Here is a 24,436-nt window from a genome sequence, read left to right on the forward strand (position 1 = left end):
TGTGTCAGTTAGTCTATACGAAAACTTGTCGGATTTCCGCTGCTTTTTTAATAAATGGATGGAATCTGCGTACTCGGTGAATTCCGGAGACTGTGACGTATTCATCTATAAGGTTTTGTTTCATTACTTTTTTCAAGAATTTTTATAGAGACACTATACAAATCCTTGCTTTTTTCAATAGATTTACATTTAATTGTAATTACTGTGTCCAAATATTCAGACAACTGACCATGCTCGAAACAACAAATTTAAACCGAATTTTGATTCGATACTTTTTACCCAAGTAAAGTCTACGTTCAGTAGTCATAAGTAAAAAAAAATGTATTATGGTAAAATTGAGAATGAAGATGGAGAATGTGTCAAGAGACAACAACCCGACTTCCGCCAGTCCCCAAATAGAAATTGCACTTGTTCAATGAAAATGAACATTCCGTATATATTTTGTTCTGTTTCTTATCTTTTAGAATTACTATAGGTTTCTAATTTTTGATTGCAGAAAAAAAAGATGCTCCTTAAAATAATTTTATTATTACTACCATTGGCTTACGAAACTACGCTTGTGCCTTCGAGACCATTGGGATTTATATATGGAGCACAAAGCAGCAATGTTGTCCCAGTCGAGTTTGATGTCTACATGGGACCTCTTTGTCCAGACAGCAAAGCTGCGTTTCAAACCGTTGTAAAACTTGCAGACCATTACGGACCGGACAAGTTGAGATTCCGCATACATCTGTTTCCTATACCGTATCATAAAAATTCTTTCCTAGTTGCTATGGTAAGTTCTGTTTATCTTTCAGATGAGAGTCTCCGTGTTGAAATTTTCACAAGAATTATGGAAATGGTTACTTTACTTTAAAGCATTAATTCTCGCGTTGCATTTTTAAGTCACAACATTCCACACAATTTCCAAGTGTAAGGAGGGACAGTTGTACAAATAATGAGAATATAGAGAACCTCGAACCAATCCATCTTTTATTAAAATAGTTAATTAATAGAAAAAAAATGTTGAATATCGGATTTTTATGCATTTTTATGGTCTGTCCGTTTTTGATGAAGTTGAAGTCCAATCAACTTGAAACTTAGTACATCTGTTCCCTATGATATGATCTTTTTAATTTTAATGCCAAATTGGAGTTTTCATCCAATTTTCACGGTCCACTGAACATAGTAAAGGATAGTGCGGATAGGGCATCCGTGTACTAGAGACACATTCTTGTTCACGTTATATTTGGAAAAAAGAATTCCATTAATAATCTAGAAAAAAAATCATGCGAACGAATTGTTTTTTCGGGATCTACCGATCGTACGGTTTCTGGCAAACAGTTTGCTGATATTCGCATATGGTTAGACTGGCTTCAATCTTTGGCCCCACCTTAAAGTGGAAGTCTTAAAAAAAAAATGCAATCAAAGGACATATTACTGAATATTCAAATCCAGCGTTTTGCATTTGGGCCGATCTGCATTTCATTTGCGCCGATTTTTTCTTTCATTTGCGCCGATTTTTTTCTTCATTTGGGCCGATTTTTTTCTTCATTTGCGCCGACTTTTTTTACAGGTAAGGTACAGGTAAATTACAGATAAATAGATATAAAAAGATGTATGAGTGTAAATGAGACAACTTTCTATCAAAGTCATGTTATTTTCATTTATCATTTTGACCTCTTCCGTTAGCTAGTTGCATTTCTCAGTACATGTACAGAGGAGAGGGTGGTGGAAGAAGGCATACTAGATACATATTTAAACCATTTCCTTGACCGTACCCATAGTTATTTAGCCTTTGTCTTTCGGTTATCGATCTGCCGCATGGTTATGCTCTTCAAGTCTGTGTTTTGACAATAGCCAGACCATCAGAATCCGTGGTGAGTCTGGCTTTACATGATTTTATGGTACATCAGTAAGATAAATTGTTATGTTTCAGAACACCGATCTCCCGATATGTATGACCGTCGATGATTATGGAATTAGGAATTGACTCATCGGCTCATTTCAGTCTATGTCCATATGTCCATTGTGTTACAACGAAGTTCAAGAACTATATCATATGAATCCAAATTAACTTAAACATAAGTGAACTACATTTATAACCAGATTTTACCAATGGTATAGTACATGTACAAGTATTAACTCACCTGAAAATCTAATTAGGAGCAAATATAAAATCGGCGCAAATGAAAAAATGAAATCGGCGAAAATGAAAGAATGAAATTTTTTAAAATCGGCGCAAATGTCATACGCCCTGCAAATCAATATACGCTCATATATTTCTGTAACTTCAACATTTGAAGTATATTTGTAGATCTATATGTAATTGTTAACGGTTGAGGTTAATAATAAAGTTCTTTCAAATAAAAGGGGAAATAGGAGAAAATGTCTCAGAAAATACATACGCAATTACCCCGTAATCACTATTGGCAACTGAAATAAATCATGATGATAACCTCAAAAATATCTTGGTTGCATTCCACTCTTTAGAACCTAAAGGACTTTGGGTAATATCATTGTTTGTGCTACAAAACGAAAATAATTATACGTCAGTTGTTGATTTTCATTCTGTAGAACGTCTTAAGCCAGTCACAATGTGTTGGTGTACACTCTAATGCTGACTTCACACGTAATTCGAATTCGATTCGCATTAACTAATGCCTCGTTCACAGGGACATTTAATTCGAATTGAATTCGAATCGAATGCGAATCGAATTCGCTTATTGCGTTCACACACTCTTCTTTTTTAATTCGAATTGATTCAAATTAACTAATTCGAATTAGTCAATTCGCATAAGAAGTACGTTTTTGTTAATTCGAATTAAAAGCTAGCGTCGTTTGGACAGTAAAGCGAATTCGACGCGCATTGTAATTCGAATTAGAATTGACGTTAGGACGTAACACGTTTCGAATGCGAATTAAACTGATTCGAATTAGTTAATGCGAATCGAATTCGAATTACGTGTAAACTCAGCATTAATTCGAATTAGTTTAAATCGCATTCGAAACGTTTAACGTCCTAACGTCAATTCTAATTCGAATTGGAATGCGACTCAAATTCGCTTTACTGTCCTAACGACGTTAACTTTGAATTCGGATTAAAAAAAAACGTATTTCTAATGCTGAGTTCACACGTAATTCGAATTCGATTCGCATTAACTAATTCGAATTAGTTTAATTCGCATTCGAAACGTTTAACGTCCTAACGTCAATTCTAATTCGAATTGGAATGCGCGTCAAATTCGCTTTACTGTCCTAACGACGTTAACTTTTAATTCGGATTAACAAAAAACGTATTTCTAATGCGAATTAGTTAATTCGAATTAGCCAATTCGAATCAATTCGAATTAAAAAAGAAGAGTGTGTGAACGCGATTAGCGAATTCGATTCGCATTCGATTCGAATTCCATTCGAATTAAAGGTACTTGTGAACGAGTCATAAAATACCAGTGGCGTAGCTTCCATTGAGGCAATGAGGCAACTGCCTCACTAGTTTTTTTTGGCAAAAAAAAAAAATATGAAATGTTTTCATGTACTTGACACTTAGTTTTATTTCAAATAAGAAAATACTAGATCATCGTTTTTTTCTGTGAAGCTTTTTAACGGAAACATACATTGTCGCCCGTCAGTGGTATTATAAATTTGTAAAAAGTTGTTGACGATCCAAAATGGGAAATCATGGACAAATATCTTATTAAAAAAGGAAAGACAGTCACTGCAGAATCCACGGATAATATGGATCCGGGTAAATTAAAATATAATAGTTCTTTAGTATCATGACAGCATTATATCCGATTTATTGTGTATAGATCTTTAAATTGTGTATGACACAGGCGCGGATTCAGATGGAAGAAAAAATGGGGGAGGGTCGGACCCGGCATACGCTCCCTAAACATGCACTTTTCTCTTTTTTTAGCATATACTTGTCATTGTTTCGCCCCCTAGTATTTAAACCTGGATCCACCCCTGTGACATACTAATGTGTGTTCCCAATGAAAAAAAAAGAGAAAGTCCGCGGTCGGAGACATATCGGTAGAAATATTTACACCCCCTTTTTGTTTTTAAAGTCGGTAACTACATGTACAAATAACATAAGCTCTGTAGGGCTATTTTAAACCGACACACAAACATGAGACAAATATACAAACAGTTCAATATTAAAAATTAATAACATTACATAAGGGTTTCAATTCATGCATTAAACAGTAAGCACAAACCGTTGTCTAAAAAGCATTTGTTACATGTAGTAAATTAATACCAAGTCAGATATGAGGAGGATATGCCAGACTCTCCATGGTTTGTTAGAGAACTTGAACGGTGGAAAATGTTCTGTTCCGGACTCCAAAACAGAGATAAAGATACCGGTAATCAGTCTTTGGAAACGGCAATTCAACTTGCAGACCCCAATTATTATCCCAATGTTCATGCAGTATTTAGAGTGCTGCTCACAAAGCCTGTAGGATCCGTGCCCTGTGAGAGGTCTTTCTCTGCTATGAGACGATTAAAACATTGGAGCAGATCTACGATGACCGAAGACCGACTTTCTGGACTGGCTAGTCTCTTCATACATAGCGATATCACCGTTTGTAGAGAGAAGATTATGAGAAAATTTGATGAAACCAAAAAACGTCGCCTTGGACCATTACATTTCTAACATTAATGATAATTTGATAAGACATCTACTTTTACACAGGTGTTAACTTTTTAAAATTGCAAAAAATAGTACACTGTCATATTATTTACATGTGAAAAGAGAATCCCATACAATGCATAAGAGGTATACTTTCGAGACGAATACACTATTTATTTAATATTTAGTACTTGTCATCCCAAAAGACAGTGTTGTATATATCAAGACTAACTTTCCTCATATAGATATGTTGCGATATGGCGATATGGCATTAGGTTGTGATCACAAATCATACATTTAAATCCAGGAAAACGCGTTTCAGGCCGTCAAACACCCCTAAAAAAAATTTCGCCTCGCTCCGCTCGGCGAATTGAATCACTATATATAAGACACAAGCTACGCCCCTGAAATACCCACAATGCATTAGATTCCTAAACGGTGAATTCAGTGTTTGCTTATTGTCTTCGATGTCTAGGAAATATTACATACACATCCAAATTTAGAATTATAGCAAAATTTTATGTTTACCAAAATTGAGGCAATAATTAAAAAAAACATTTGTTTTATATCAAAGACAATCGATTTAACTTTAAGGAAGTTCGCTTGTCATGTTACTTTTGGGATTTTTGTCAGATTGTTTTTAATCCTCTGGTTTTATCAATTTGAATGCCTTTAAAAAAATTGCCCATTGATCGGTAAGAATCTTATAAAATTTTAATAACTTTTTAATAGTTTTTGAGAACTTTAACAGGTCATTGATAAAGCTATGAAAAGTCAAGCGAGAATATTTTCCTGCCAACATTTCAATGGCTAATATCTCGAAAACAAGTACATTGACCTACATATATTTTTTTTCTCTTTTGTTTCCTTTATTAATCCCCTATCAATATAAACTAGAGTTTTGAAAAGTTAATTATTATTTTGAAACTGAGAAGTGAACTCCCTTAATAAAAACAAAAACAAATTAAAAAAATTTATTAAAAAACAAAAACAATATAGAACTAAATTAAATACTGCACCCCCTCCACTATACTAACCTTGCTAGTGTCGAGGAAACAGTTATTGGCTCCAGTAATTTTCTTTTCGATATTAACATATAACGTATGTTTTCACATATACAGAATATTTTTTTATTCAACAGGGAACCCATGCAGTTAACAAGATAACAAACGGAAGAATGACATTTATCTGGACACAAAACATATACAGCCATTTTAAAATATTTAAGACACTCACCAAGGACCAAGCTATATCGTATGTACTTTATTTATTGAAGTTAAGTTTGGTTAATTGATTGATTGGTGTTTACCGCTTTTTGTCGAGCCTTCGACTTTTGTCGAAAAAGCGAGACTAAGCGATCCTACATTCCGTCGGCGTCGGCGTCGTCGTCGGCGGCGTCCACAAATATTCACTCTGTGGTTAAAGTTTTTTAAATTTTAATAACTTTCTTAAATTATATTGGATTTCTACCAAACTTGGATAGAAGCTTGTTTATGATCACAAAATAGTATCCAGAAGTAAAATTTGTAAAAATAAAATTCCATTTTTTCCGTATTGTACTTATAATCAGACTTAGTTTTTTCTGCGGGGAAACATAACATTCACTCTGTGGTTAAAGTTTTTAGAATTTTAATAACTTTCTTAAACTATACTGGAATTCTACCAAACTTGGACAGAAGCTTGTTTATGATCATAAGATAGTATCCAGAAGTAAATTTTGTAAAAACAAAATATCATTTTTTCCATATTTTACTTATAAATGGACTTAGTTTTTTCTGCAGGGAAACATAACATTCACTCTGTGGTTAAAGTTTTAAGAATTTTAATAACTTTCTTAAACTACCTCGGTTTGTACCAAAATTGAACAGAAGCTTGTTTATAATCATAAGATAGTATCCAGAATTGAATTTTGTAAAAAAATAAATCTAATTTCTGTATTTAACTTTTAAATGGACTTAGTTTTTCTGTGGGGAAACATTACATTCACTCTGTTGTTAAAGTTTTTAAAATTTTAATAACTTTCTTAAACTATCCTGGGTTTGTACCAAACTTGGACAGAAGCTTATTTATTATCATAAGATAGTATCAAGAAGTAAATTTTGTAAAAAGATAACTTGATTTGTTCTGTATTTTACTTTTAAATGGACTTAGATTTCCTTCCAGTTAACATTACATATAGTTTGCAGTTAAAAGTTTTCAAAACATTTATTAGGTTCATTAACTATCCTAGATTTTACCAAACTTGGACAGAAGCTTATTTGCAATCATAATTAAGATAGTATCAAGAAGAATATTTTATTGACTTTTTTTCCTCATTTTTGTTGAGCCTGCGATTTACAGCAAAAGTAGGCGAGACACTGGGTTCCGCGGAACCCTTACAAATTTTTTAAGCACTATTGCTCTATTTTTTGGCGGTCAGTTTTTATTGCAAGAGGAAAACGAAGTGCCGCTAAACACACGAATGATGTTGACTAAAACCAAAACTTTTGACGGAAATGCATCGACATCGAAAGATATTCATACCATTGGGTATCAATTGATGATATTATTTTGATTTAAAAACAAATCTTGTTCATTTTTAAATCTTGTTCATACATGTATTTGCATCTTTTTTCGCTGCTCGTTAACTATTTTATGCGGGGTTCACACATTGCCGATCATTGCTCCCGTTTGAGATCAGACAGCAATACGACACGAAAAGTGTAAAAGTCGGATTAGTATCCTCAATTATCTGGACTGTCCTATCATTGTCTGAACGCAGTCGTTTTAGTTCGTAACAGATTATTACGGGTCGGGAAGGGTCCGAATAGTTCGGCAAAGCACCCCGACAATTAGGTGCGTCCCGTAACATTCGGGACAACTCAGCCGATTTTGTCTAGTCGGATTACAATCGTGGCTATGTCGTGACAGATTCTGCTGTATCGGATCGAATTCCGAACAATGTCTTGGGTATTCTGGACGGTGTCTTGTGGAACGGGAATAATCTGGAGTAATTTTTCATAGTTGTTTTTTCTGCCGATTGAGTCCAGATTGCATCCAGATCTTGTCGATTGCGAACCGTTGTTTGCCGAAACCGTTCCGAAACAGTCCCGTTATTAATACGAAATTAATCAATGATACTCACGTCAGAGTCCCGACAATTACAGAATACAATACGACTGAGTCCAGACAAAGCCGTTTGCAATGCGATAGAGCGGACCGTGATAGGATTACGTTCCGACAGAACCTGATCATCCCGAATATGCCGACAGTTTTCTAACGGATATCTTCCGTCAGCGTCGGTTCACTGTCTTGGTTAGATTAAAGCCGTTCTTTTGTCGAATTTCGTTTAACTCGGTGGCTACATATTAAGCTGGAATAAGAAAAATGTCCAATGACGTTTTTCGTTGACTTAACGAATAAAAGGTAGTTTTAAAGTAGACATAGCTAAAAATGTCTGAAAAATATGAGATAATTATAACATCTACCGAAAGAACAAACATTTGCCTCATTGTGCGTGAGTTCAAAAATTGTAGATTCTATAAAACCATCTCTACACAGTCGTTTTTCAAGCGGTAGCCATTTTGTCCAAGTTGATATTTCATTTGTCCAAGCAATTATTGCGGTTTTTTACTTGATATTTCAGTAAGTAATTTATAATTTACCAAAACAAAAGTTAGATACACGAAAAGAACATAAAGTCTAGATTCTTTTTTTATTAACTGCATGTTTGAGTCTTATAGGAATAAAATGCTACGAAACATTACAAAACGGTAGCCATTTTGTCCAAACGTCGAAAAATCCAAACAAACGGTTTTTTTCGACGTTACATGTGCAAAATTTGTTCCATTGTATATTACTGATACTTAACACGAATCGCGTGGTGAAACTTAAAAAAAAAAATGCTGGTTGCCGAAAAAAACCACGGTGCATGTTGTGCATGAAACGGGGGTAACTGAAAGACTTATCGGAAACAGGAACAAAAACAGTTTCATTGAATTAATGCTGACCCGTATTATACGGACGATTCAGGAGAAGATTAGTACATTTTAAAATCAAGCAACTTCAAATGACTGGGAAAATATTTTTAAAAGATCGGGTTATAATAATTTTATTTAATGGTTGTATTTCGACAACTTCTGTGTCAAGCAAATTTTTAATATAATTCAATTCAAATTAATCAAGGGTAAATATGTTTTTATTTACTTGCAGAGTGTCGGATATATTTGTATTAGGGTTGAATCACGATATTAAAAATTTACAATGACAGATGATATGCACCATGCAATTTTAGCAGCCTGCGATTAAATTTTTGTTATAATTCATTTATTGAAAACCATATACTAATTCTGTTCCATTTTTCCTTCCTTTAAGTTCATTACGATAGTACAGCATTTTAAGGTGAATTAAGGATAAACATTATTTAATCGATTTCCACAACTTGAGATAAATAAATTCATGGTAAATAGACATCACAAAATTAAAAGAGACAGATTTAGAATCAACCAACTATATAAAAAAAAAGCAAACGAAACTTGCAAACTGAATAAATGTACGTCAAAAGTTTCAGAAAACTCTCTTTGGCGTCGTAGTGGTGTAACGTCGTGTTGTAGGAACATCGTGCTCAACGTTACTCGGTCGAATTTTACCTGGCGAAAAATACAAATCGGGTTAGAAGCGGATTCAGAACGGGATTATCGGGATTAATTCGCTTAGAAACGGTTGAATATCGTCGCTTCCTAAACACTACGTATCTGATTGTTGTCGTAATCAAATTATTTTTTTTGGCAAATTTTGATTTAAGTTTGAATTTCCATCCACGATTCACAGGATCTTGATCAGACTTTTGAGAAATGTTTATCGGGAACGGTCCTGTCGAGGACGGTAGTAAACATGGTGAATGTGTGACCCCAGCTTAAACCATTATAAACCGTTTCTGCAAAACAGAGAAGGAAAGTTATATTCACTAACTGTTGTATCGTTTTAATTTCCATAATCATCTTTTGACATTGTCAATGTTTTGTTTTCCAAAGGAAAATGGTAGAGATAGCAACGAGCATGGGACTGTCAGCAGCTGAATTTAAACAGATGTTAACAAATAGTCGAACCAGACACGACTGTCTAGTCGAAAGAGAACATGGTTATTCGAGTAAGATTGATTATGTTGTTTAAATCTGAGAGAAAATAGTACTATAATTGAACCTGTGCAGTAGATGTGAGTAATTATAGGCAACCGTACGGCCTTCAACAATGAGACAAAAACAAAAACGTATAGTCGGCTTTATAAGGCTCCGACATGATTCAATTACATGGGTTGCTGATCTCTACAGGTGTATTGTGTTGATTGTTATTACCCTGTGTTAACTTTTAATTTAAAAAAAACAACAGCAGAAGGTCATCAACAGGTGGCCACAGACCACACTTAATTCCTCTATCAGTTCTTTATAACCTTTTGCATCATTAAAAAAAATGCACCATGCACTTTTGTCAAATTTTTTGTGTGTGTAATGTATTGTCCTAGTCCAAATATATATCCAAAATTCAGAAAGATTGAAGCAATCACTTTTACAAATTTAGCCAATACACATCCATACCCCTATTGACAAGTCAAGAGATGTTCCGAAAACTGTAAATACCACCTTTTTGCACTTGGCCTAATCACTCATTCCATATCAAAATCAGTTAAAATACAACATCCAAAAATTTATTTGACCTCTCTTCTTTCATTTCCACCCAAAAAGATTTAAAGAATGAGTGAGGAAAGGAAAGAAAAAAAATTAAGGAAAAATACACACTAATTAAAAGGAACTATATTCCAGGTCTTCAATGTAGCGAGAAATTATCGCACCCGTAGGCGTCCTTCAGCTGGCCCCTAAACAAATATTTACTAGTTCAGTGATAATGAACGCCATACTAATTTCCAAATTTTACACAAGAAACTTAAATTAAAATAATACAAGACTAACAAAGGCCGGAGGCTCCTGACTTGGGACAGGGGCAAAAATGCGGCGGGGTTAAACATGTTTGTGAGATCTCAACCCTCCCCTTTTACCTCTAGCCAATGTAAAAAAGTAAACGCATAACAATACGCACATGAAAATTCAGTTCAAGAGAAGTCAGAGTCTGATGTCAGAAGAAGTAACCAAAGAAAATAAACAAAATCACAATAATACATAAATAACAACAGACTACTAGCTTTTTTACAGATTTAAAAAAATATTAATTATTGGAAAGACTTGTATGCATTCTCATTAATGACACCTTCTTATGTTGTTCGCGGTGTTTGAATGTTTGGTGATGGTTGAAACTCGCGTGTACCGATATAGCCGCTGAACCGTAGCTCTTAGGTCCATGTTTAGTTTTGACAAAAGTGAGAAAAAAAACATAAGGATCTAAGAACTACGGGTCCGCAGCTAGTATCGATCTTGAGTTGTGTGTGCTTTTTCTTTCTTGTGATAAATTCCTAGTATGTTGACCCACATTATACCGTGTCAATATCTTACAATGCTAACTCACCAATTTTAAATATCTTTTTTTAAGGGGGAATAAAAGCAACTCCTACGTTTATGATAAATGACGTAGTAGTAGCAGACGATGACCAAGCCAACAGGTCAGAAGCTGACTGGATTAAAATAATCGACCCGATACTGTACCAAGTATAAAAGGTAATCAGCTTGTATGTACCCTTTTATATCGTTTGGCATCATTTGCTTTCAACGCTTTAGAAATTTAAAAAAAAAAACCTGAATTAAAATTGAATTTGGAAGAATACTTTTTTTATGTTTCTCTAATGCAAGCTCGTGCAATATAAGATTCTACCCGGGACAATATTCCCCAATATTCATGCAATAACCCTATATTATTACCTCAGTCTTTAGTTTGATAACCGTTTTATTCTCTCAACACCTAGTTTCATATCTAATTTCAAATTGTATTTTTTTTTATTACAGATTCAGATTCAGATTCAATAGTTTATTAAAGTCTCACCACATACAACATGATTAAAACAAGATACAATTATAAAATTAATTATACAGTAAACATAGTTAAAACAATTAAATACATGTATGAGCCATTCTTAAAAGAATTATGAGAGACTATTAAAATACAAATAATATTTATTCATTTTATAAAATACTACAAATACAGTAGTTAATGATATAAAATACTGTTTCTCCTTGTTAAAATGTTATTGCAAGTTTTGGCAACAATATTACAAATATTGGTATTTTTAAACATAATTATATATAAAATTTTCTTCATCAGACAAGTTTAAAAACATATCATTATGACACAATATATCAATAAAAAGAGCATGTCTTAGATCTTCATACAAGAGACAATTTAAAAGTACATGTTTTTCATCCTCTAAAATATTGCAGTTAAAACAGACTCTTTCGTCTAGAATTTTTCTTTCATATCGACCAGTTTCAATTTTTAATGGTGCTACACCACATCTAAACGTTGAAAAAGCACTACGATGGCGCTGTGGCATTTTTTTGTAGCAAATATTGCTCAGTGTTATAAGTATGTTTAAAAAGTTTATATGTTCTCAATTTACCCGGTACTATATGAAAAAATTCTGGTACACCAGTCTTTTTTATATTTATCAAACATTTTCACTTCTAACTGAGATATACTATAACTATCAAGAAAATTTTCATTTATTTTACAATATCTTTCAAAATCAAATGATTTCAACATCTCCATAACTTTGTAGCACCATTTTTTTAATTTACAACTAACTTTCATCACTGACCATTTAAAAACTTTATATTTATACTTTACTTTTACAGGTACAGACAATTAATACGATATTATAGCAGTTCACCGGATAATTAGTCAGAATCGGGGTCGAAAAGTTTTTGCTCAGGTTTACTCTTTAATCAAGCCGTGTGCATGCTTAAAGAAGGGTAAGCGGAAGAAGGGATCCCGTAGACCGCCCTACGTCACGATTCATGAATTATGCATATTCTATTTATAGGCTATTTTTAAATGATTCGGAAAATACTAATTCTAAAAATAGAATTTTCTTAACATATAAAACTATCTTAAAAAAGACGATGCAAAATCATTTACTTTCATGGAGAGTGGTAGAGGGTTATTTTCGTGGAACGTGATCGCGTTTTTTTTATTTCACGTTCAACGTGTTTTTACCTTTTTATTTCACGTTCAGTCGTGCAAAACAGCTATAGGTGTTCAACATGTTCTGCTTATGTAATTTGTATACGTGCTTCGTGATTCAAATGCTTATTTTGCGTGCTCAGTATTTAATTTTTTTTTAATCAAACACAAGACAGGGATCGTCAACATGGTCAAGAACGAAATTGATTTAATTTTGTTTCCGTGATAAGAAATGATAAGGCGGTAAGGCCAATGATGTTGTTCCTTTATTTGCATTTTAAAAATTCAGAATATCTTTATATACTTTTTTAAAAGCTGTAAATTATTTGTATCATATTGTGTACACACTAAATAGGGAATATTAAGTAAAATAAAAAGTTCATATATACACGAGGACAGTGACTCAATCACAAAAGGTTCACCATGCAAAAAGTCTTTATTTTTCGTGCAACGTTCATGTCAGAAACTATTTCACGTTCAACGTGAAATGGTGTCTTAAATAGGAAAATGTTCCGCATTACAGTAGCATATATCATTGTGCCCTCATTAAGCCAACACATATTCCTTTTTAAGATATATATGATATTTCACATATATATGACACACAGTAGTGGTGCCTTAATTATGTTGTAAAGACTTGCAAATGTCCCATGCACGTGATCCCATGGCTTTGAATATAATGGGAGTTAATAATATTGTTATTATCCGCTTAACATCTAGTACTTTGATGTAGGCAAATTGAAAAAAAAACATGTAGCTTACACGTTCTTAGACATTTCTTTTACGAGGTGTGAGGGGTGGTGGTAGTGGTGGGGTTGGGGGTGCTGGTCTTTGTTTCCCCTGTTAATTGTTTATAATGAAGCTACATGTTCTATTAGGGCGTTCTACATGATCCCCTGTTGTCTGAACCTTATATTTCTACTATAGAAAGTTCTATAGGATCTCCTATATTGTTTGTTTATCATGTATATACTTAAGGACGTTCTACAGGATCCCCTGTTGTCTGAACATTATATAAAAACTATAGAACGTTCTTTAGGATACCTATTGTTTGTTTTTGATGTATCTACTGACGACTTTCTACGGGATCCCTTGGTCGGTCTGTGTGATCCTCTGCTTTCCCAACATTATGTATCTACTACAAGACGTTCTACAGGATCCCCTTTTGTATGTTTTTCAAGTATATACTACAGGGTGTTCTACAGGATCCCCTGGTCGGTCTACGGGATCCCCTGTTTTCTAAACATAATATATCTACTATAAGACGTTCTATAGGACCCCTTGTTGTTTGTTTTTCAAGTATGTACTGGAAGGCGTTCTACAGGACCCCCTGGGCGGTCTACATGATCCCCTGTTTTCTCAACATAATATATTTACTATAAGACGTTCTATAGGGCCCCTGTTGTTTGTTTTTCAAGTATATACTATAGGGCGTTTTACAGGATCCCCTGGGCGGTCTACAGATTCCCCTGTTGTCCGAACATAATATATCTACTATAAGACGTTCTATAGGGTACCTTATTTTTTGTTAATCAAGTATATACTAAAGGACGTTCTACAGGATCCCCTGGGCGGTCTTTATGATCCTTTGTTGTCTGAACATCATATATCTACTAAAGGACGTTCTATAAGACCCCCTGTTGATTGTTTTTCATGTTTATACTATAGGGCGGACTACAGGATCCCCTGTTGTCTTTACCTTATATATCTACTATAGGACGTTCTATAGGATCCCATATATTGGTTGTTTATTATTTATATACTAAAGGGCGTTCTATCGGATCCCCTGGGCGGTCTACAGGATGCCCTGTTGATTGTTTTTTTATGTTTATACTATAGGGCGTTCTACAGGATCACCTGAGCGGTCTATAGGATCCCCGTTTATTTAAAAATATCTATCTACTATAAGGCGTTCTTAAGTATCCCCTGTTGTTTGTTTTTCATTTATATGTCAAACAATATGAGATCCTATATATATGTTTCTCCAAAATTACAATGCCCATAAATGGCATAAAATCAGATACAATTGATTTACATAATAGGTAACAACAACAATAATAGAGGCGTACACATATATATTTGGAAAATGAGCATTGGTCAGAATCAAGCCAAAAACTAATAAAATTACATTATATATGTATTTATTCTCAAATTGTTTACTTGACTTAGTGTCAGAGTTCATACTTGATCTCCTTAATTCAAAACAGTCACCAATAGAACAGCCCAGTTTTTCCATAAGAGTAACATTTTTTGGGGTCAAGAGCCATAAAAATTTAGAAGATTTTGAATTTATAAAATTATAACAATTGTTAGAAATGTCTTGGAAAAATCGTCCCTTTGAATATCATAAAGAGGCCATTCTAATAAAAAATGAAGCTCATCTTCACCTTTAATGAGTGAGCAATTAGAACAAAGACGCTCAGATGTTTCTATATGTTTTTTTTTAATATCTGTTTGTCTCAATTTTTAAAGAGTGAGCGCTTGTTCTTAATTTACAAATTGACTGTCTTTTTTTAAGGTCCTGTAATTCTAAATATTTTTCTTTTTTAAAACAATTTTTCCCTTTTTCGGAGTTAATTGTTTGATACTTCAGTTTATTCCAAAATGTGAAATAACTTTTACATAGTTTATTTTTAACATACTGACATAAAGAACCAATTGATTGGTCAAAAGGCAATTCAATCTCTCTCTGAATATAATCTATACTAGAATACCATTAGAACTATGTAACTGTATGTTTAAAACATATAAATGCATCAAATAATAATCTTTCTTTCCAACGTTCCAGTCTACAAATTTGTTTTTCGTTAATTTTTTTACATAAATAAGGCCGTTAGTTTTCTCGTTTGAATTGTTTTACATTGTCTTATCGGGCCCTTTTATAGCTGACTATGCGGTATGGGCTTTGCTCGTTGTTGAAGGCCGTATGGCGACCTATAGTTGCTAATATTTGTTTCATTTTGGTCTCTGTGGATAGTTGTCTCATTGGCAATTATACCACATCTTCTTTTTTTTATTTTATATATGACAATATTTTTACATTAATAAAATTATAGTAAAATGCATAGGAAATCTACCAATCTCTGACATTACAGTTATATTACTTGACTTTCTGTTTACACCAAGAATGTATTTCATAAATTTGGTATGAGCTTTTTCAGAAGAATCCTGACCAGAAACTTGTTCCTATAGAACGTTATATACTATACTAGATATATATATATATAATATTCAGACAACAATGGATCCTGTAGACTGTCCAGGGGATCCTGTAGAACGTCCTTTAGTGTATACATGATAAACAAACAATATAAGGAATCCTATAGAACGTTCTGTAGTAAATATACAGGGTTCATACGACAGGGGATCATGTAGAACGCCCTCACATTAGCTTTATTGTAAACAAGTAACAATGGTTCCTATAGAACGTCCCGCTATAGTAGAATGGTCAGACAACAGGGGGTCAGATTACAGATTCGTTTCTTTAAACGCAGACCAGTTTAAACATCCTCTCACACTCCTGTAAAGCCTTAATTTAGTACGTGTAACATGTTTAACATGTGTAGGCTATATCTTTTTTTCAATTTGCCTACATAAAAATACTCTTTTAAACGGATAATACAAATATTATTAATTCCATAGTACATCCAAAGCCATGGGACCACGTGCATGTGACATTTGCAGGTCTTTACAACATAATTAAGGCACTTTTAAAGTACTACTGTTTATCATATCTATATCAAATGTATCATATGTATTTTAAAAAGGAATCTGTATATATATATTTTCACAATGATATATGCTACTGTAATGCGGTACATTTTCCTTTTTTCATGTGATAAAAAATAAATAAAGCAAATTCACCGTGTTACATGAGCGTTAATGATTTTGAGTCGTTTTTTTTTAATAGTTGTACATGTTGAGAATATTCTATTTTTAGAATAAGTATTTTCAGAATCGTTTATAAATAGCCTATAAATAGAATATGCATAATTCATGAATCGTGACGTAGGGCGGTCTACGGGATCCCTTCTTCCGCTTACCTTTTAAAGAAGACGTAAATAAAATTAAAACAAAAACAGTTTTAAAGTATTTGGATTCAGCCGACAGGAGGGGAGCAATATGATATCGAGGCTGTCTTGACATTTGAGAATTCTTAAGCGGAAACAGTTTTATTTAGAACCGCAGTAAAAATCCTGAATGTTCAAAATGTATGACTGGGGCTTTTAATTGTATATTTTCATAATAAATGCTTGTTTATATAACTATTTTAATTGTTGTTTTTATTTGTAAGAATTTTTTAAACCAATATTTCTGTACAAATCAGCGTTTGTGTAGATGTCCTTTTGTCATTGGTCAAACTATGATTAAACGAGATTCTGTGATAAATTATAATAGATCATTTCCCTTTTTTCTTTTCTATTGTGTATGAACCATGTGTCAAAGATTTAAACATGATATGTCAAGTAAAAAATACCTATTCCGAAACATAAGCAAATCTTCCATTTATCCAAAAAGAAAATCAAAGCATATTTGTTCTCTCTTTCTACAGCTCGCATTATAATGGAAACTTTTTATAGCTTACTATGTGATATGGGCTAATTTGCTCAATATTGAACGCCGTACGGTGACCTATATATATGTATATATAAATATATACGAGTCTAAATTGAAAACTACGTTCAAACCTATGATTGCGTTGGATAAAAACCGCAATTTTTATACGTGTGCATGTCAAACAAATTTCGTTGTAGAAGGGTCTAAAAACAGCACAAACAACATTTTCCAAAAGACCAAAAAAGTGAAAAAAGTATATTTAAACAAAACGAATTTGACTAACAGGTCGAACAACTGATGTTCTTTAACCCTGCTGACTGCCATTGACGATTGCCAAATAAAATTGATCACAAGATGTAACAAAATGGATCTGAATATAAATTTAATACGTCACAGAAATTTTTTTTTGTTAACTTGTGGCTACGATATTGTGCCACAAACATTCGGTGTCAATATTTCTTTAGTACACCAGATCTAGATTTCGACAATATATGTCTCTTCAGTGATGTTAGGGATCGAAACGGTATTAGGAAGGCCATATAATTTACTCTCAATTTAAGATTGACTCTTGAATTTTAAGAGACAATATAGGATGAACGGATCATATAAACCGGAGGGAAAATATGATACATGCCCAAACAAAAAATATAAACGAGTCTAAATTGAAAACTACGTTCAAACCTATGATTGCGTTGGATAAAAACCGCAATTTTTATACGTGTGCATGTCAAACAAATTTCGTTGTAGAAGGGTCTAAAAACAGCACAAACAACATTTTCCAAAAGACCAAAAAAGTGAAAAAGTATATTTAAACAAAACGCATTTGACTAACAGGTCGAACAACTGATGTTCTTTAACCCTGCTGACTGCCATTGACGATTGCCAAATAAAATTGATCACAAGATGTAACAAAATGGATCTGAATATAAATTTAATACGTCACAGAAATTTTTTTTTTGTTAACTTGTGGCTACGATGTTGTGCCACAAACATTCGGTGTCAATATTTCTTTAGTACACCAGATCTAGATTTCGACAATATATGTCTCTTCAGTGATGTTAGGGATCGAAACGGTATTAGGAAGGCCATATAATTTACTCTCAATTTAAGATTGACTCTTGAATTTTAAGAGACAATATAGGATGAACGGATCTTATAAACCGGAGGGAAAATATGATACATATATATATATAGTTATGCATTAAACCTGTACACAGTCAAATAATTCGTTTTTTTATATATACAATATACAATAGTCTGGAATTGGCATACAGTTTAAAATCCGACAAATGTATTTATGAAGTGAAATCTAAGTTACAATAAGGATGTAATTGGGTGAAAATAAATAAATTAAGAGTTTAAAATTGATACTACAAGCTGGAGGATCAAAATAAGCTCCTGTCTGAGATATTAGATTTTTTTTTTAAAACATGGCGGGAAAAGCCTGACTCGGACTTTTACCTTATGTTTCCTTGGTATTACTTAGATCTACTTAGGTCTAAAATCAAAAGAAAGAAAATCAAGAATCTGCTTAACTTTTGGTGAATGACCCTTATGGGCTATCAAGTCTTATATGAAAAAGATAAATGGGTGTTATTGGGCAAAATGGTATACCTTGTATCGTAAGGAAAAACACATTGAAGGAACCGAACATCTGACACAAAATGAAACCTCACTTATTAATAAGTACATCCTTAAACACCAATAAACTACATATTAACTTAGTTATAACTGCTGAGTATGATATTTACAATAATAACATCATCAGATGGTAGTTTTAAAATTTGTACAATCATGATTACACATTGAATTTGATATCATATTTACACAGATTATTCAATTTATCTGTTGTCAGCTGATATCGTGGCTATTTCATGTGATTATTCTGTTTAAATAAAAGATACACAATTGAACTTCTATCATTTCGTTTAAAATCATCACACTGAAAATGCTTTGTAAACTTATTTTGTGTTTACTACCTGTTGCATTTGCGCAAGTTCCGATACCGCACAGACCTTTAGGATTTGTGTACAAGTGGGGAAACGCCAGCGCTCCGGTAGATCTAGATGTATACCTTGACAATCTGTGCCCAGACAGCGCTGAAACCTTTCCAACAATACAGAAAGTAGCGGATTACTATGGACCAAAACAACTCAGACTTCGAATTCATCTCTTCCCGTTACCGTATCATCACAATTCATTCTTAATTGCAATGGTAAGTAAAATATATTTCATATTAGTAATAAAACTATTCCTATGCATTTTCGAGAGATAATGATTTAATTCCCTGTTTTAAGAAATAAATACATATCATTTGTTTTATAAAGTAAATATAAAAAAGAAGATGTGGTATGATTGCCAATGAGACAACTGTCCACAAGAGACCAAAATGACACAGACATAAACAACTATAGGTCACCGTACGGCCTTCGACAATGAAGAAAGCCAATACCGCAAAGTCAGCTATATAGAGCCACGATAATACAATGTAAAACAATTCTAACGAGAAAACTATCTAACGGCTTTATTTATATACAAAGAAATATGAACGAAAAACAAATATGTGACACATAAACAAACGGCAACCCTTGTACTACACGGCTTTTATTTTATCTGAAAAACAGTTTGGACATTTTTTTGTATGTGATGTTTTTGTTTCATTTTTCATAGGGTCTGGATGTGGGTCTTTCATTTCCGTGTTATGTATTTTTGATGACCATTCGTTATAGTTTACACCACACGGCTCTCCATTCAATACTCTTTGACCGTATTTACATTTGTATTTCAGAATCTTATTTTCATCATCACTGTATCCACCATTATTTTATTTATGCTTTTTAGGGAACACGTGCTGTTGACCAGCTGACGAAAACAAATATGACATATACCTGGGTCCAACAAATATACAACAATATTGTCAAATTCTCCGATGTGACATTAACACAAGCACAAGTAGTCATGTAAGTTCAGTTCTTCACAAAGTTAGCGTATTTAAAATAACGTTCAACTGATATAAAAGTTTTATAATTAAACGGTCACGTGAAACATATGGAAATTTTGAACAGCATGAGCTGGTTCTCGGCTGACTACTACACTTTGTTCATAGAGTATAGCGTAATACAAACTGATTCCAGTTTCTAATGCAACATTTTTTGTAACGTTAATTTTATTGGATAACATCACAAATTCTCATGGTATGAATTCACAATTGCTGGCAAAACGTACGCGCAATCACAGACGGCTTATACTGATAGATTTCAAATGCATGATTTGACGTTGTTTTCTGTTAGTTTCATTCAAATTAAGATAATAATGTCGTAGAATTAGTTCCGACAGCATCAATTGGTTTTGATGGTCGCAAATACCTGTAAACTTAATCTGAGACAACGAGTTACCAATTGATGCCGTTGGAGCTTAAAATACATTACGTTTATCCCCTAATTCGACACACGGACACGCCTTCATTTTGTTGTTTATATACGCTTGGCATTAAACATTATTATACAACGCAAATTTTCGAGATGAATATAAAAATGCCAAATACAAATAGTTAGTTGACCTTTTTTTATCAGAATTTGTTTTTTTTATCTCAGGAAAATGACTGAACTTGCAAAAAGCATGGGGATGTTAGAAACAGAATTCATGAAACTGGCAACTGATGAAATGGTTAACGAAGATTGCAGAATTGCATGGAAGTACGCATGCTCAAGTAAGTTCTATTTTCACGGACCATAAAATGACTTAAAAATTACAATTAATTGACTTGTTAGATGAGTATCAATACTATTTGCGGAAAGAGTTAGTTGTTATACAGATACATTTGTAGTATTTAAAAAAGGTTATACTTTTGTTTGAAAGAAGATTGAAACCATTTGAATATGATTTTTTAAGGCTACGTCTTTATGAAGTCATGATTGTGCAGATTGTAAAACTACTCTATGAAGTGCAAATCCGTAAGTTTCTGCACAATTTCGTATCCATAGAGAGGGGTGCAATTGTTTGTAATGAATTATTATAATCGTTAATTATTATTACAATGGGGTATCTATTCTGTTTTTGTTTTTGTTTCTGTTTTCATTGTTTTTATTGCTTTTACATTTTTATATTCCTTTCTCCTTTGATAACACTTATCATCTCTACGCTCTATTGATAGTATTGTTAGCTGTTGTCAAGATAGATCAACTTCTAAAAGTGACAATAAGCAGAATAACTTACACACAAAAGTTATATATTATAATGGTATGATTTCCAATGGTACACTATCCACCAGTGGTCTATTGATATGGCTAGTCACTGGACTGCCTTCAAAATTGAGCCAAACAGTTCCATATACGGCATATAGTGAAGAATAAAATGCATTGTCATGAAAAAAATGTAGAATATAGAAACGAGAAAACCAACTGCTTGATTTATAATAAGACAATAAATGAAAATCAAGTATGACATAAAACAACCAACTAAAACGACTGACTAACCGGTCTCTGACTAAAACGACTGACTTACCGGTCTTTCAATTGACTAAAACGACTGACTTACCGGTCTTTGACTAAAACGACTGACTTACCGGTCTCTGACTAAAATAAAACGACTCACTTACTGGTCTCTGACTAAAAAGACTGACTTACCGGTCTCTGACTAAAACGACTGATTTACCGGTCTCTGTTTTTTTAGTTGCTATTATCTGCTGAGCTTATCATTCTGACTTATGCTATGTTTCAAGATAACTATAGTTTTCATACTTTGTTTTTAACCTTTATATGTCATCTATGGTATATCTTACCACACACTCTATGTTTCAAATCATGTTGTTTTCTTGACTTGCATGCGTTTAAATATTTTGTTAATCAATCGATTTGAGCTTGTGTTAATGTAGTTTATATAAAATCGACTTTATATAACATTTAGAATTGAAGTGCCTCTGACTTACTCATATTATTGTTCTGTCTCATATCAATGTTCTTTTGACTTTAATAGGTGGAGTAACTGGAACACCCACGTTCATGGTTATCGCTTGAGTTCATTTAATTTAATTGAAAATCGACTTTATATAACATTTAGAATTGGAGTGCCTCTGACTTACCCTATTTATTGTTCTGTCTCATTTCAATGTTCTTTTAAATTTAATAGGTGGAGTAACTGGAACACCCACGTTCATGGTTATCGCTTGTGTTTATTTTATTTAATGAAAATCGACTTTATATTACATTTTGAATTGAATTATCTCTGTCTTGCTCATATCTATTGTTATTTCATATATGTATGTTCTTTTGATGTTTGTAGGAGGAGTTACTGGAACACCTACATTCATGATTAACGATGTAGTTGTAGCTGCAGATCCTGCATGGACAGTCTCCGAATGGACCAAAGTAGTCGATCCTTTACTCAAAAAATCATCGGGGGTAGGTATCTATAAATTATGATTTTATTCGGCAAGATTATGGTGTCCGATGAATGTTATTTCGCGTTTTTGCCCTTCATATTATAAAGGGCGAAAAAGCAAAGTCGAAAAAACGAAAAGTCGAAGACTCGAAATCGCGAAAACGAGAATATTCGAAATAGCCAGTCCCCCCCCCCTCATTTCGCGTTGCCATGTTTTCGACTACACGTTTTTTTTGTTTTCGTCTTTTCGCTATTATTATTATAATATCTTCCTGTAAAGAGAGTTACTCAATTGGAACAATGAAGCTCTCTATATACAATATAAACTACGTGATTTATTTTTATTTTTGTTCTTTGACATAATGTTATTTACATGACACTGTTCTATAAGAAGAAAGTAATTAGTATATAGGAATTGTTACAATATTGTCATAATATCCTCAAGGAATGATTACTTGATGAGATGCATTCGTTTTAAGGTTGCAGCAAAAAAGACCAATGTTGAATATTGCTTCAAGTTAAATGTCGCAAAAAACTTTGTGCTCGTTGTCGCAGAAATATCTATATATGATGGTTTCCTCAATGCGAATTACATGTTCTAAATTATTTTTATCAATATTGTTATTATCATTTAGGTATCAAGAACAAGAGATTGTACCGGAAAAAAGAGATGTGAATATCTTCCTGGGAAAATAGAGTGTTGTAAACCAGGGGAAGCTTGTATACCAAACGTTGGATGCCGCTGCTGATTTACAACTATCAATCGGTAAACCTCGGCAGATTCCGGTAATCTCCAATAGACTTGGGTTATATGCCGAAGTGTGCCGAATGTAACAACGTAGTCTCATATTTTATAAAATTAATTTTATACTATTGCATGGCTTATTCGTCAATCTTTTTGAGATGATATACTTTACAGAATTGTGAGCATTGTTGTACTATCTAAAATAAAATGTTATTTTTTATCGTTTGCATTTTGTACATTCTTTTACACATTAACCATGCATGTATATTTACGTCGTGTGATGGTCTGATATTGTCTTTCAGTCAGCGACCGTCTTTTTGTTCTTATGTCCACACATTGTGTAAAAACTAGTAATTGTTTGATGAAACTTCTTTTTGATGAAATATTTAAATTGATGACCGAATGCTCAATTTAGGATTTTCCCCCCACTAGCTCGAGTGTACTTAGCTTTACATACGACAATCCTTACACTGATGATTGAATTAGTGAAAGTGGACAGCCTAATGAAAAAAATATCATAAATAAGATACTTATTCATTTTGATTGGAGTTTTCCATGGTAAGTTTAAGGCAATAGTAAAATACCTAGAAATGTTCTTGTTTTCCTGCAGTACCAAGCTAATAACTTTTCGTTTAATGTCTTTTAATATTTTCCAGTTTTGATTGCTTCCGTCAAAATATGCGTAGAATGTGTCCTCGTGCATGTTGTGTATGTCCTTATTTTTTACAGTAATCGGTTGTTTGCCTCTGAGAATGGTTATATCTGCATATACAAACGACAGTCGCAACTTGCGAATACGGATACGTTCCGATAGTCGTACCCATTCTGCCGTACATTTTTCGAGATTATTACATAATATTGTATGAAAAAACACACAACTGTTGGCACATGCTTTACCTTCCAGAGCTCTTGAGATCACCTGCGTGTTTTGGTCTTTGGTTTTCTGTGCAATGTTGTATAGACTTGTTACACTGCTTTTCGTAATTTGTTTTTCAGTTTTGCCATGGCGTTATCTATTTAATTTTCGAGTTTTGTTTCGA

The 24,436-nt window shown here is 33.2% G+C and overlaps 2 protein-coding genes across 2 annotated transcripts; both read left to right on the forward strand.

Moving 5' to 3' along the window:
* Positions 1–506: 506 nt before the first annotated feature.
* On the forward strand, positions 507–12,447 carry LOC134682008 (uncharacterized). The gene is made up of 5 exons (XM_063541614.1): positions 507–775; positions 5,754–5,866; positions 9,625–9,740; positions 11,132–11,256; positions 12,388–12,447. Exons 1-4 carry the CDS (start codon positions 635–637, stop codon positions 11,251–11,253), a joined length of 492 nt encoding a protein of 163 aa, XP_063397684.1. The 5' UTR covers positions 507–634; the 3' UTR covers positions 11,254–11,256; positions 12,388–12,447.
* A 6,691-nt stretch (positions 12,448–19,138) lies between these two features.
* Positions 19,139–23,486, forward strand: LOC134682009 (uncharacterized). Its single transcript, XM_063541616.1, has 5 exons — positions 19,139–19,487; positions 20,114–20,232; positions 20,866–20,981; positions 22,553–22,671; positions 23,287–23,486. Exons 1-5 carry the CDS (start codon positions 19,221–19,223, stop codon positions 23,398–23,400), a joined length of 735 nt encoding a protein of 244 aa, XP_063397686.1. The 5' UTR covers positions 19,139–19,220; the 3' UTR covers positions 23,401–23,486.
* The last annotated feature ends 950 nt before the right edge of the window (positions 23,487–24,436 follow it).

The sequence above is a fragment of the Mytilus trossulus genome, chromosome 8 (genome assembly GCF_036588685.1).
Source record: "Mytilus trossulus isolate FHL-02 chromosome 8, PNRI_Mtr1.1.1.hap1, whole genome shotgun sequence".
Classification (NCBI taxonomy): domain Eukaryota; kingdom Metazoa; phylum Mollusca; class Bivalvia; order Mytilida; family Mytilidae; genus Mytilus; species Mytilus trossulus.

Bases quoted from the DNA above. Each gene is read 5' to 3' on its own strand.
- LOC134682008 (XM_063541614.1), top strand. From the start codon at position 635: ATGGGACCTCTTTGTCCAGACAGCAAAGCTGCGTTTCAAACCGTTGTA. The intron at 5,867-9,624 runs GTATGTACTTTA...TGTTTTCCAAAG, and splicing joins ACCAAGGACCAAGCTATATC to GAAAATGGTAGAGATAGCAA. The intron at 9,741-11,131 runs GTAAGATTGATT...TCTTTTTTTAAG, and splicing joins AAGAGAACATGGTTATTCGA to GGGGAATAAAAGCAACTCCT.
- LOC134682009 (XM_063541616.1), top strand. From the start codon at position 19,221: ATGCTTTGTAAACTTATTTTGTGTTTACTACCTGTTGCATTTGCGCAA. The intron at 19,488-20,113 runs GTAAGTAAAATA...TATGCTTTTTAG, and splicing joins ATTCATTCTTAATTGCAATG to GGAACACGTGCTGTTGACCA. The intron at 20,982-22,552 runs GTAAGTTCTATT...TGATGTTTGTAG, and splicing joins ATGGAAGTACGCATGCTCAA to GAGGAGTTACTGGAACACCT.